The 12,871-nt window shown below is 31.4% G+C and overlaps 1 protein-coding gene across 1 annotated transcript in view; it reads left to right on the top strand.

The window, feature by feature from the left end:
* LOC131954592 (myosin-9-like) overlaps nucleotides 1-8,216 on the top strand; it is a 57,561-nt gene extending 49,345 nt beyond the window's left edge. Inside the window, exons 8-12 of the mRNA XM_059318367.1 lie at nucleotides 298-381; nucleotides 1,734-1,802; nucleotides 2,603-2,650; nucleotides 7,096-7,161; nucleotides 8,197-8,216. Coding sequence (XP_059174350.1) covers nucleotides 298-381; nucleotides 1,734-1,802; nucleotides 2,603-2,650; nucleotides 7,096-7,161; nucleotides 8,197-8,216 — 287 coding nt within the window. The remainder of the gene's footprint in view (nucleotides 1-297; nucleotides 382-1,733; nucleotides 1,803-2,602; nucleotides 2,651-7,095; nucleotides 7,162-8,196) is intronic.
* The last annotated feature ends 4,655 nt before the right edge of the window (nucleotides 8,217-12,871 follow it).

Genomic DNA, 12,871 nt, shown 5'->3' with positions numbered 1-12,871 from the left:
ATGATTTTTTTCTAACATTTATAAGAGATACTACAATCTGAGATGAATCATCTCAGGGAAGCATATTCTGATAGTAAGGCATTTTGTGAAAAACTCAACCAGGAAAAGGGTATAGAAAATTAATACATCATATAAAATAAACATTTGTGTTTGTTACTTTAAAAAACTTTTTCACATGTCTCACATGTATGCTACTATTTTACATTCTACTTCAGACACTCCTTAATTAAATTCTCACAAGTCTCTAATTTAAAATTTAATTACCAATTTACCTTGCAATTTTTTTTATTCTACCAGAAGTGCTACAAACTGAGCTTGACCATCTCAAAAAGGAATTTTCTGATAGAAAGGACTCATATGAAAAGCTCCACCAAGAAAAAGGCATTAACATCTCATATTTATAATATAATAAACATTAGTTTTGTGTTCTTCCTTAAAATTCTCACATGTATGAACTTTTTTTATCTGCTGTAGACATTTAAAAAATATTATTTTTTTAACAAGGTCAAATTTCTAGACACTATGCATCATTACTTCAAAATGTTAAACTATAGAATATATGTTATATTCTACTATTGATAATGTGTTTCCTAAAAATTCATATTGGTTTTATTGACTAAGTTTGTTTTTACAATTTTAACACATTTTACAAATTTCTACAAATTTAGTAAGTGTACAATTTAAAGCAGGTACATTTCAAACCAGTAAATATATATATTGATTGGTCGTTCATTCGCGGTCTTGTAACCAGATGTAACCCAGTGATCTTAGCCCCTATATTTATTCTAAAGAGCACAACACAAACGGAAAAGCAATTTTATCTTCTAAAACTAAACAAGACGACAAATGCCACTGAGATATTTTAAACGGTATCTTGGACGAACGTTCCACGACATCCCTTTATACCCAGGTAGTTCACGAGGGATGGTTTACTTTTACTTTGCAGAGGCTGATTAACATAATCCGAATAATTTTTTTTCTGGTACAATATGATTCTATTATTTTTAAAAAAAAACCTTAGCTTAGTGCAGTTTCGACCCCGAGTCGTATCAAGATAAAACACATGAGCACATGCAGAAACATTATTAAAGGTGCTAAATCATCAGAAAGCCCCTATAAACAGATCAAACGTTGCTGAATAAAACAATCTACTTATCAACACTTTATGTCAGGTTATTCACATTTATAGCTAAACTACCCACACCTCTGATATAATAATAGACAACAATATAAGACCATACCAAAGAACTAACCGCTGACCGCGGGTGAATACTTGCTGATATGAAAAAGACAATCATTTTGTTACTCAAAGTCGGAATACCCCAACTATAGAAACGTACAAAAATAAGCAAAAGCGAAAATATAGTTCATAGCATAAATGACATATTATGGTAACTTTTGGGTAGCAGCTTCAGTTAGAACGGAAAAGAGGGAAGCTTTACATGTTTAGTAGGTATAGTTAACATAAAGCTAATTATTTTATTTATTATGTTAATTGTTTTTTTTTTGTTAATTTCATTCCAAAGTCCATACATGTTTTGAAATTATAACCTCATATTAAATTTATTTAAAGAAATTAATTGTTTTTAATATATTAAATTTTGTTTGTATTTTATATATATATATATATATATATATATATATATATATATATATATATATATATATATATATATATATATATATATATATATATATATGTATAACACATTATTTATTTTAAATATTTACAGAATTCGAAGAAGCCAAAAATAAACAGATGTTGCTAGAAAATCAAACCCTTGAAAATAGCTTTAAAATAGGTACGTTTCTAACAAAGTAATTGCTTTTGTATGAAAAAACAAATCTTAACTTCGAATTTTACTTTTATTTACTTTCGATGAACATTATCATTTTTTCCCCTCACCCAATTTCTTTCCACATGTTCCTATCTCTGTCAACTTTTGTTTACAGTTCCATTCCAGCTCTTGTCAGCCGTCTTTCTGCTGTGCGCCCCACGTTTCATTGTCTTTCCCTGTCTTTTCCTTGCGACGTCCTATTCTGAGCTTTTGTGTAATTGTTAAGACGTCTAAAACTTAACACATGGACATTCTAACGTCACGACATCTTTTGAAAAAGATTTTAAATGGCTTAACTGTAAACGGTTTCAATTTTTATCTTGTTTCAACTATGTTAAACTATGTATTGATAAAAAAAGGCTAATTTAATAACTCACTATTTCTTTAACTTAAAACTAAGATACTAATACGCTGAAAGTTTTGTGTGTATTTTTCATTTAACTCGTATAATAAAGAACATTATCCTGACATCAGTTCAACTTCATGCATTAGAAATGTAAGCTTTGTGTGTGCCTCATATTTTAATGGTTTTGATTCTTATTTGAAGTTATACTGGAAAAATCAAATTTGGAAGAGAAATTAAAAGCCAGTCATCAATGTAAAAAAACAAATGCGTATTATGTTAATGTTTATAAATGTTTGACTGTTGTTATCACAGGGATTAATAATGTGCACACATTTTAAATAGCCTCGCGAAAGAAGTACATTGAATTCAATAGTACATACGTTTCTCTCTTATTGAAACATTTTTTTTAAACACACAGCTCGTCGTGCAGCAAATATAATGGTATCAAACATCAAAGAAGAATTAGGTAAAGTATGCAGAAATATTAAAGTAGTATATTTCGTTTCAATATTTTAAACATGTTTGTTAGAAATTTGAATGTATTTTTATACTTACATTTTTCATACATATTTTTAAAAATAGTTTTATTTTATTTCTAAAGGAAAAAATATAGAAAATAAAAATTATATTAACCCAAAAGTTTGAAGCATTTAGTTATGCTATATTTCAAATATATTTTAATATATAGTACCCCTAGTATTATCTTGTTCTATCTCCCAAAATATAGTTTTGAGAAAAACGCATCTTAAGTTTTATGGGGTCTGATTACCATTTTAAAATATTTTAACTCATTAATTTTTTTATTAAACGTTAAAGGGCATTAAACAATTAGCATTAAAACTGTTTTTATGACTTTATGTAGCAAAAGAAGCCCGAAATAATTTTTTTTTTTTTTACTTTTGAGATAGAACAAAATACTATCAACTAGATCAGGATAAGAAAATTGTATAATGTTGTAAGTCAATTTTTTTTACAGTTTTAATAGATTTCCAGATGTGTAATGCAATTTTTTATGAGTAATAATATACTCTTGTATGAGTAATATCTTCTTTTTTGTAAATCGGACTGTCCTTGGTCATTAATTTTCATTTTTTATCACCTCCATGGCAAAGTTTATATATTAGGGTACATCACATAACATGTAATGTTTTTACAGTTCTTTATAAGTGGGTCTGTGCATTAAAATGTAAAGTTTATTCTGTAACTTAGGGTTGTCTGCATATATAAACATAATTTGATTTAGTCAGTGGCGAGACTAGTCATGGTGACACTTGGTGTGGTAACTGATGGTGTGTCCCTCCACCCTCTTACAATTTTACATTTTTGGTTTTGTGTCACCCCTCTACCCTATAATTTTATTTTAAGTAACTGGATAAAGAATTATATTGACTGTCGATTTTAGTGTTTTTCATATTGGTGTCGCCCTTGTGAAACAACTGGAATCATAGTATTTATACAATAAATGCAAACCTTAGTTATGAGCTTAAAAATAATGTATTAATTTTACACAATATACACAGTTCCTAATGCAAAAAGAACCAATATTGTTATTGAATATTGCGAACATACATAAACACTGTTTTTTTCTCATAATGCTTCTGCGCAACTTGAATACAGACAGCGCCTCTACCCATATAATTGACACTGCATGTCCAGGTCTAACTATTTTTATTGTTCTCTTTCGCACTTCTCTGTGGATAGAAATAAATACAGACTACATCAGTACAAAGTGCAAAAACAGAAAGATTTATTTCCCCCACCCCCCTCTGCTACACTAGTATTAAACTGAAAACCAGGAATAAACTTATATTCATGGTTTTAAGACTAAAAAGTTACTAACAATAAATTACTTCACATTTTTATCTGCAACAAAGACATTGTTTTCATTATCCATATATTGGAACACCTCCTACAGATACTATACTACTAAACAATAGAATTAGTATAGGCGTTTCTATTAACAATAGTAGGCCTATTATCATTTAAGATATTTTTAACAAAGTTTGAACTAAATAAGTGTGAAATAATACAGTTAAGACAACATATATAAGATAAATACACTGACGATTAAAGATCTGGTAATTCAGTCAGTTTATTTGAATGACAACCAAAATCGACAAAAAGATGTTCACACGCCACCATTTTGATCAATGACGCACAAGTCACATGCCTTAAACATCTAATTTCTTTGGCAGAATCAGACATAGAATATTATAATTCTAGTGTGTCCAAGGGAAATTTATGCGTTAAATATATAATGTTAGAACAGAATCATATTATAAAATTGACATAGAACAAGATTATACTGGTCAAATGCATCAAATCGTAGTTAGAACAATGTCAAATTGAAAAGTTTGGTAGGAAGCAGATAACTTAGAGTTATATAGATAAGTGTAGATTGAATATTGTGCTTTTCTTCATCATAGGTTCGAGTTTTTCGAAAAAATCAAAATTTGTAGTTAATTATATATATATATATATATATATATATATATATATATATATATATATATATATATATATATATATATTTATATATATATATATATCCCATATTCTGCTAGCGTCCCACTTATGGGACGCTTGTAAATAAAATTGCCAATATTTACTAAAAAACAGTTAAAACAAAAATTGTTTCATTGTATTTGAAAATGGTTAGACTATTGAATGTGTGTGTGTTTTGTGAAAAAAATTAATTCCGAAAAATGTTATAGTGCCGGATTTGCAGGACTTGTCAAAATGGCGGAAAAAAGAAAACATGCGCACAGGAAAATGCATATCTTCTAAAATATTAACATTTTAAGTGCAAAATACATCTGAAACTTGTAGCAGTACCATATTTCTATCTGCTAAAAATTTTAGAATAACAATTTTTTTTTACTACTTCGTTATATCAAGTGTACAACAAGCGTCCTATAAGTGGGACGCTAGCAACGAATGGCCCCATGTAGATTGTTACACAAACGTCATATTTATTGGACACTAGCGAAAAACACAGATGCAAATGTTTATGTTAAATGGTTATTTATGGTAAAACAATTATTGACTTTGATAACTGATGACTTTGGGGTGTTAAGTAGTATTTATAGATATGTAATTATGACCTTGACCTATATTTAAGCAGATTGTTACACAAACGTCACATTTATTGGACACTAGTGAGAAACGCAGATGCAAATATTTATGTTAAATGGTTATTTATGGTGAAACAATGGTTGACTTTGTTAACTGTTGACTTTGGGGTGTTAAGTAGTATTTATAGATATTTAATTATGACCTTGACTTATATATACATATATTATTGTATAAAAAATTGCAAATATCGAAAAACGTACATTTTATTTGTGAGTTTTCAGAATTACACTTACTGAAGTATTTAATACCATTGAATACAAACTAATTTAGAACTGCTGTTAATGTAGTAGCGCGTGCTATTAAAATTATAACAAACCAGAATAATAACAATGGTCACGATTCAGGTGAAACGATTGAGTCATGGGGGTTGGTTAACACTCATCATATAAGTAAGAGAGCTCAAGCTACATATAGCAGAAATGTGAATTAGCTGTGTACAGTTGTCATGCCCCAGTAATATTCCCCTCCAAAGTTTCCCGATACCAGTTTCACTTTGTTAACTTTTAAAGGAGATTCCTGGTGTTAGATTGGGAGCTGTTCCCATAGTGAGTTGCATACGTGGATGAGAGCCATGAACACTCAATACAAGCCCCCAGAGATGGATCCGTGCCCTAGAAATAAGATATCTGATGTCCTAATGTAGGCCTGTGAGGTGGGGGGGGGGGGGAATAGCGAAGGTAACAAAAAAGAAGATGGCTGGATGACATCTGGGACTGGACCGGATCGTCTTTTGCAAATTCACTGAGGGCAGAGTTTCTTTCAGACATCATTTCGGAGGAGGGGGGGGGGGCTCTGCCCCCAGAACAAAATGGAATTTATATACAAAACATACTTTTACCAATGTCCACCCTTCCCCTGAAATTTAAGTACCCCCCCCCCCCCCACCTGAAAATTTCAAGTACGCCCCCAAAAAATCAATTATTTATATTTAATTATATAACAGTTTCGATGAATAAAACAATTTTTGTGATCATGTGTGTATAATTAGATGTACTAGTCACAGCTTTACTTATTTCCAAGTGTTGTTCACTTTGATGGATGCTAGATTGAAAGAAAACTAGACTTTTGAACATAATTTCTGCATTTTAGACCATGGTATGGCTAACCCAATTGATCATTATCAGTATTTTTTGCTGTCCTAAACAATTTAATCATTGGTCTAACAATACACAATCAGAATACAGCTTAATTTTCGCGTGATTAGCCATATTTCGTGATAAATGATTTTATTTTTAAATAAATGTACATGGGGCCGTTCGTTGCTAGCGTCCCATTTATGGGACGTTTTTTAAAAAATCGATATTTAAAAAAGTATTGATTTTTTAAAAAAAATCCATAGTCATTCCTTCATTCAGTGCCCAAAAGCTAAACCATATCAAACAATTATAAAAATTTGAGACCTTGGGATAATATGGGATATAATACTTAGTTAATCGTATTGATCAAGGAAAGTAGAGTTATTCAGGGCATGCAGAGTAGTCGAATATATGGCATTGTTATGTAGGGGTTATGCCGAATCCGACGCAACAAGGAACTGCGGCGGGGTAGTGAAGCAGGGATTAGAGGAGCGCACGGCGTCTGTGAAATTGAGTGGCAGTTGGAATAATAATTTGATATGTGATTTAAATTGTACTTTTTTAAAGCCGTAACCAGTGTGATCAGTTAACTAAATTATGTGATTCAATGTAACAAAATATTTCAACTTGCGTATTTACAAAGACTATCAAAAACTTATTATTTGCCATTGATTGGTCTTATTTTTGTTCATTTATTCAGCAACACCTGATCTTTACTCTATAAAAATGTTTCGGATACAGCGCATAATAGAGTATTATGAAAATTGTAAGTATTGTCTGTTGTTAGTTTTTGTATGGGTAAATTGACATTTTAGATAAAAACATTTTCACACATTCATAATTTCTTTATATTATTTTATTATTTAACAGTATTTATCTTGTGCAATATACATCATAAAAAATACTAAACTGGGCTGGCATTTTGGAAAGGAATAATGGCATTTTTATTGCATTCAATTGAAAAAATCGATTTCAGATACGAACATCTGACATACGTGTAATGTTAGGAAAATCGTATTTCGAGGAACAACTGAATCGCGGTGTGCCATTCAATGATCATAGAAATAGGTTTTAATCATTTTATAATTGTAATATTTTAACTTTTATGTTAAGAATAAAGACTAAGATTATTTAATTGTTTTTATGTGTATTTAAAACACATAATATTTAGTGGCTGAAAATCAACTCTTGCTATTTGTAGTTTTGTTTTTGAAAAGTGCTTATAGATTAGTAGCTCGGCATTATCATTTGAACATCTATCTTTGATAAAACTTGACTTGGAGCTTTATACGTTTATGTTACTTATCCTTCGCGGCTCCTTATAATCAGATATTAATATAAGCCATTTTCGTCAGCTCTATTAAATAAAAACCACTAGATATTTTTACTGCTTTAAAATATTCATTTATTATGCGAAGTTTTGTTAAAGCAAACTATTGACAGATTACAAAGAGAACCGCACAACTTAAGCATTAATCTGTATAAAGCTATTCTGGAATAGATACTAATAATTAAACTCCAAGTTTTCAAATTTTCTTTGTCAAAAACACGAGTACGAGTTCCATATATAGCTTTGAAAATTGTAAAGTCCTTAAGAAATCTCTAATGCTAATTAATTTCCCTATCATACAACTTGCGGAATATGTTACCTCCGGGAAGCTACATTGGTTTTAATAAATAAACAATTTAAAACAACTTAGCAATTTTATTGAATAATTAGGAATCTTAGCACGTCAATTTGTTTTATATTTAATAATATTTAAAATAGAATGAATAAAATCAATTATTTTATATTTTTCAGCTGAGTATGACCGTAAGTAATAGTTACCATTTTAATATTTTCTTTTATTTTTAGTAATTTCGTTTTCGAAAAGCTTTTGCAGGTCGCAGAGTTTAAAACAGGCATTAATCTTTGATAAAACTATATTGGAATTTACGTTCCTCAAGGAAACGTGAATGCTGATCAATATCCCTCTTATTTATATTCGACATACATAAATTAAAATAGTTACGTATAAACCAAAGTCATTGCGATTTACAGTAGACTGTAATGATCGTAATCAGAGTTTCTTCCAGGCAAATCTTCGGGGGGGCCGAACGAGATGGATTTTATATAGTAAACATATACTTTTACTAGTGTCCGCCCCCGAAAAATGTTGACGCCCCCCCCCCCCCCGAAAATGTCAAGTGCCCCCCGGAGAAAAAAGTCTGAAAGAAACACTGATCGTAATATCTAATTATGTTTAACTTCGTTAGATACCAATGAGCAAAGGAATTATGTATTTTATAAACCTATAGTCGCGGTAATTCCACTATGAATTATGTTTATATGTTTTAATGTAGCATTACGTTCGAAACAAAATAAAACCTTACGAATGACGCGCCTAGAGAAATGATGGCAACATAATTTTGTCTTAGTTTGTACCGACTTGTGATTGTAAAATGTGTCCCTTACGTTTGCAGTAACAGGATTTCGTACCTAGTGAGCAAAATAAAAATCTAACAAAATATGTGTGTTCACCTTAAATTAGACACCAAGAAGATTCCAGATTGTCTATTTTAACTTGAATTCGTTGTATTTCAAAAGGAAAGTCGTTTTCTCATTTACGGGCAGGTTAACCCCAAAAGTGAAAATTAGGTATTATGACGTTTTTGAGTGATAAGGAAGTTGTAACTAACATGGTATATGAAAAAATACAAACAATTCACTAAAAACTTATGGTTTTGTGAAAATATTTTCTAAAAAGTGTCTATTTCAGGCTAAAATAGCTCAAAAATGGCTCTCACTGAAATCAAAACAACACAGCTTCTGTTCGTCAAAATAACACCCATCTTTAACACAGTGTAATATATGCAAATACAAAAATATGTACTAAAACAATAAGGAAATAAAAAAAAATTGCTTTTAGCCAATTTTTTTAAAAACGTGAGACCTAATAAAAATCCAAAAAGTAGGGAGTAGATTTTGCTTTTTATTTTATTAAGTGTGAAGTTTCAAAGATATAGAAACTCTTTTAGTTCAACTTTACAAGCGATGTTTAGTAAACATGTGTGCAAAATTTTAGCTAAATATCTCAAGTAGTTTTTGAGGTATAGTAATTTAACTGGCACAATTGTGGGTCGGCAAGATCGAGTCGGTAAAGCTCATGGTTGCTAGACCAAAAAGTCTCGAGTTCGAACCATCGGGTAGATGAGGCTCGTTAGCTAGGGACAGCTACTCTTCTAGGAGAGACAACTTTAAAATAAAACAACTGCTGCCTTGTAGTTTGTTCTTGGTTGGACAAAGGCTATGGAAGCATATCCAAAAAGAAAAGCAGGCTGAAATCGGAGTCAATGGCCTTAATGGCGCATAACCAGTTGACACGTATCCTTAATTGTGATGGAGGCGTGGTCGAGTCGGCAAAAGCTCATAGTTGATACATTTGAAAAAGAGGCTCTCGAGTTCAAATCCTCTGGCAAATACGGTTCGATCCCTTCCAACACTAAAAATTAAGAACGAAGAAGAAGAAGAAGACTAGCACAATTTTGTTGAAAAGTAGCATCTTGAAAAAAAACCGCTAAATAGTGAAAAATAAACTAAATTTGAAAAAAAAGAGAAAAAGCGACAATTACACCAAAAAAGTCATTTAAAAACCTCCCAGTTACATAAATTGCACCTGGAGCCTCTTTCTCATCGTTTAGTTAGAACATCTATTTTAGTTAGTTTTTAATTTTTATGTTGCTAAATGTTGCTTAATATAGGTGAATTGCGTCATTACTCTCATTAATTAAAAAATTAGAAAAAATATTAGCAATACGTAATTTGGCAAAATAATTATACAAAAATGATCAAAATTAAATGTAGTTTTAGAAACAATAGATTTTGAAAAATCAACATTTCTTACTCAAATATTTTTTTTGGGGGGGGGGGGGGGGGGGTTAAACTATACACAAAGGCGTAACAGTCTTTTTCGATGCTAAAGACCAACTATCAACTTTGCGCCCCCTTTTCAAATAGATCTATATTTCAGTATTTTCGTAGGTGAAAATGCCCCCCCACCTCCCTCTTTGGAAAGATTGGGCGATTTTTACCATTCACTTGCCTTTTTATTTTGGTGTCACACAATTAATGTCATCATGTCATGTCATGTTTGCCTGTCATCCCTACTGGGACATAGGCCCCTGACAAGAACTTTCCAGACGTCTCTGCCCAGGGCTAGTCTCTCCAACTGTCACCATGTGTATCCGATCTTCTTGGTGTCTTCTTCCAGGCCATGCCTCCAGGTCTTTCTTGGTCTGCCTCTCTTCCTCCTGCCTTGTGGATTCCAGATGAGGGCCTGTCTTGTTATGCTGGATACAGGCTTCCTGAGTGTGTGGCCAATCCATTTCCATTTTCTCTGGAGGATCTCTACTAACTGGCAGTTGATTTGTCTGTTGCCATAGAACATCATTTCTGATGGTTTTAGGCCAGCGAATTCGCAGGATCTTTCTGAGGCATGCGTTTATAAATGACTGTATTTTCTTCTTATTTATAGCAGTTATTCTCCATGTCTCGGCTCCATAGAGTAAAACAGGTTTTACTAGTGTGTTGAAGATCCGGATTTTTATTCCAAGGGTTAAATCTCCAGAACCCCAAACATTTTTTAGTTGGTTGAAAACTGCTCTTGCCTTGCCCGTCCTTATTTTTATGTCTGCTTCTGTCCCACCCTGCTTATAAACAATACTTCAAAGGTAGGTGAAACTATCCACTTCTTCTAGGGCTTCTCCTGCCAGTGTTATAGGGTTGCTGTTTGATGCATTGACTACAATTAATGTAGAAAACAAATAAGTCCGTAATGTCAAGTAGCAGTCCACATTCTTTATTTCGACTGTATATAATTCGGTAATGAGCTCTTTATTTTATTACCTATCCCGTTTGGCGCCCTCCCCTAACCACGCCTCTGGCAATATAATATTTATTATAGATGGTTTAATTTCGAACATTTCAGATTATATCTAATTTTAATTTTTAATAGGGCTTGTAAGTCATGTTTTCTCTCAATTTGAATTAGAAACCTCGTTAGCCAGGGAGAGATTTAGATTTTCAGACTAAACTAAATGTTGGCACCCCAAGATCCTAAACAGAATTTGATATTAGAATTCTATTACACTATCTTGGATATGGGTATGCAGACTTTAAACGAGAGGTTCCAACAATTAGAACAACATAATATTCTGGTTAGCTTCCTTTATGATATATCCAATATCAACCAAAAGACACCTGCGGATATCTCTCAGACTGCAAACATTTAGAAACGTCGTTGACGCATAACGCAGGCCGTTAAGGGAGAGGGGGGAAAGCCGAATCCGACAAAACATTTTACTTTTTTGCTTGATAGACTTGTGGTTTTATACAAACAAAAACAAGAAAACAAATCGACTGCATCAGTGATTGTTCTACAGAAATTTACAACCACGCAGTTGCGTAGAGAAAAAAAGCAACAAAAATTGTAATCTGATATATATGCAAACTTTTAAGCCACTTATATGACTTATTGCTCTTCTTTAAATAGACGAAAAGTGGTGCCGATAAAGCTAATTAAAACAGTTGTGTACTAAGTGAATTAAAGCAAATTTCTTCTCTTAATAATTATTAAAAGTAAGTATCCTGACGAATGACTACGGTATAAAAAGGAATATATATATATATATATATATATATATATATATATATATATATATATATATATATATATATATATATATATATATATATATTTTGCGGTGGGGGGGGGGGGTGTCGGGGGGCGTTTTAATTATTTTTGCCTAGGGTGCTAAATAACCTGGCGCCGGCACTGAGTATGACTAAATTTGATTTTTTTTTACATATTTCAGATGTTAATGAAAAGTAAATTTTGTTGTTTAATCCTTTAATAAAGTATGGCGTAGGGAAATAAATAAACTGTTACGAATGACTACGTATTTATTATATAATTATAAATGTTAGTACGACCAAAATTGATTATTTAAATTTTAATTAGCCTTTTTTACTAAATGTAAGTACATTTTTAATCTAATTATCTTTAACCTCCCACATTTATTGTCTCGATTTTATATTTGAGCAAATTCCTAATGTCGTGCTATTGTCAACAGAAAAGATTTTGATCACTTTAATGTAGGGTTTTGTAAGAAACTAATCAAAGCCAGATGAATGTCTTGCCAAGAGTACTGCACGCTATAAAACCATGCCTTAACGTGTATCGACTCACATATTACCTTATATAAAACTAACTCACGAAATGGATCCAGTACAGTTTGCAATAACAAGGTTTTGTCACGAGAAAATAAAATAGACCCCCTTGTTAAGATTAACTTATTATGTTTTTCACATTAGATACAAAGAGAAACGGAATTATATACGCTATAAACATAAATTCTTGGTAATTCCATCAGAAAATATGTTTATAGCTTTAAAGTAGGATTAAGTTCGAAATAAAATACAATTTTACGAATGGCGC

This window comes from Physella acuta, unplaced genomic scaffold, assembly GCF_028476545.2.
Source record: "Physella acuta isolate Inbredline_101_S28 unplaced genomic scaffold, ASM2847654v3 ptg001014l, whole genome shotgun sequence".
Classification (NCBI taxonomy): Eukaryota; Metazoa; Mollusca; class Gastropoda; family Physidae; genus Physella; species Physella acuta.
This window is presented reverse-complemented; position numbering and strand designations above follow the sequence as displayed.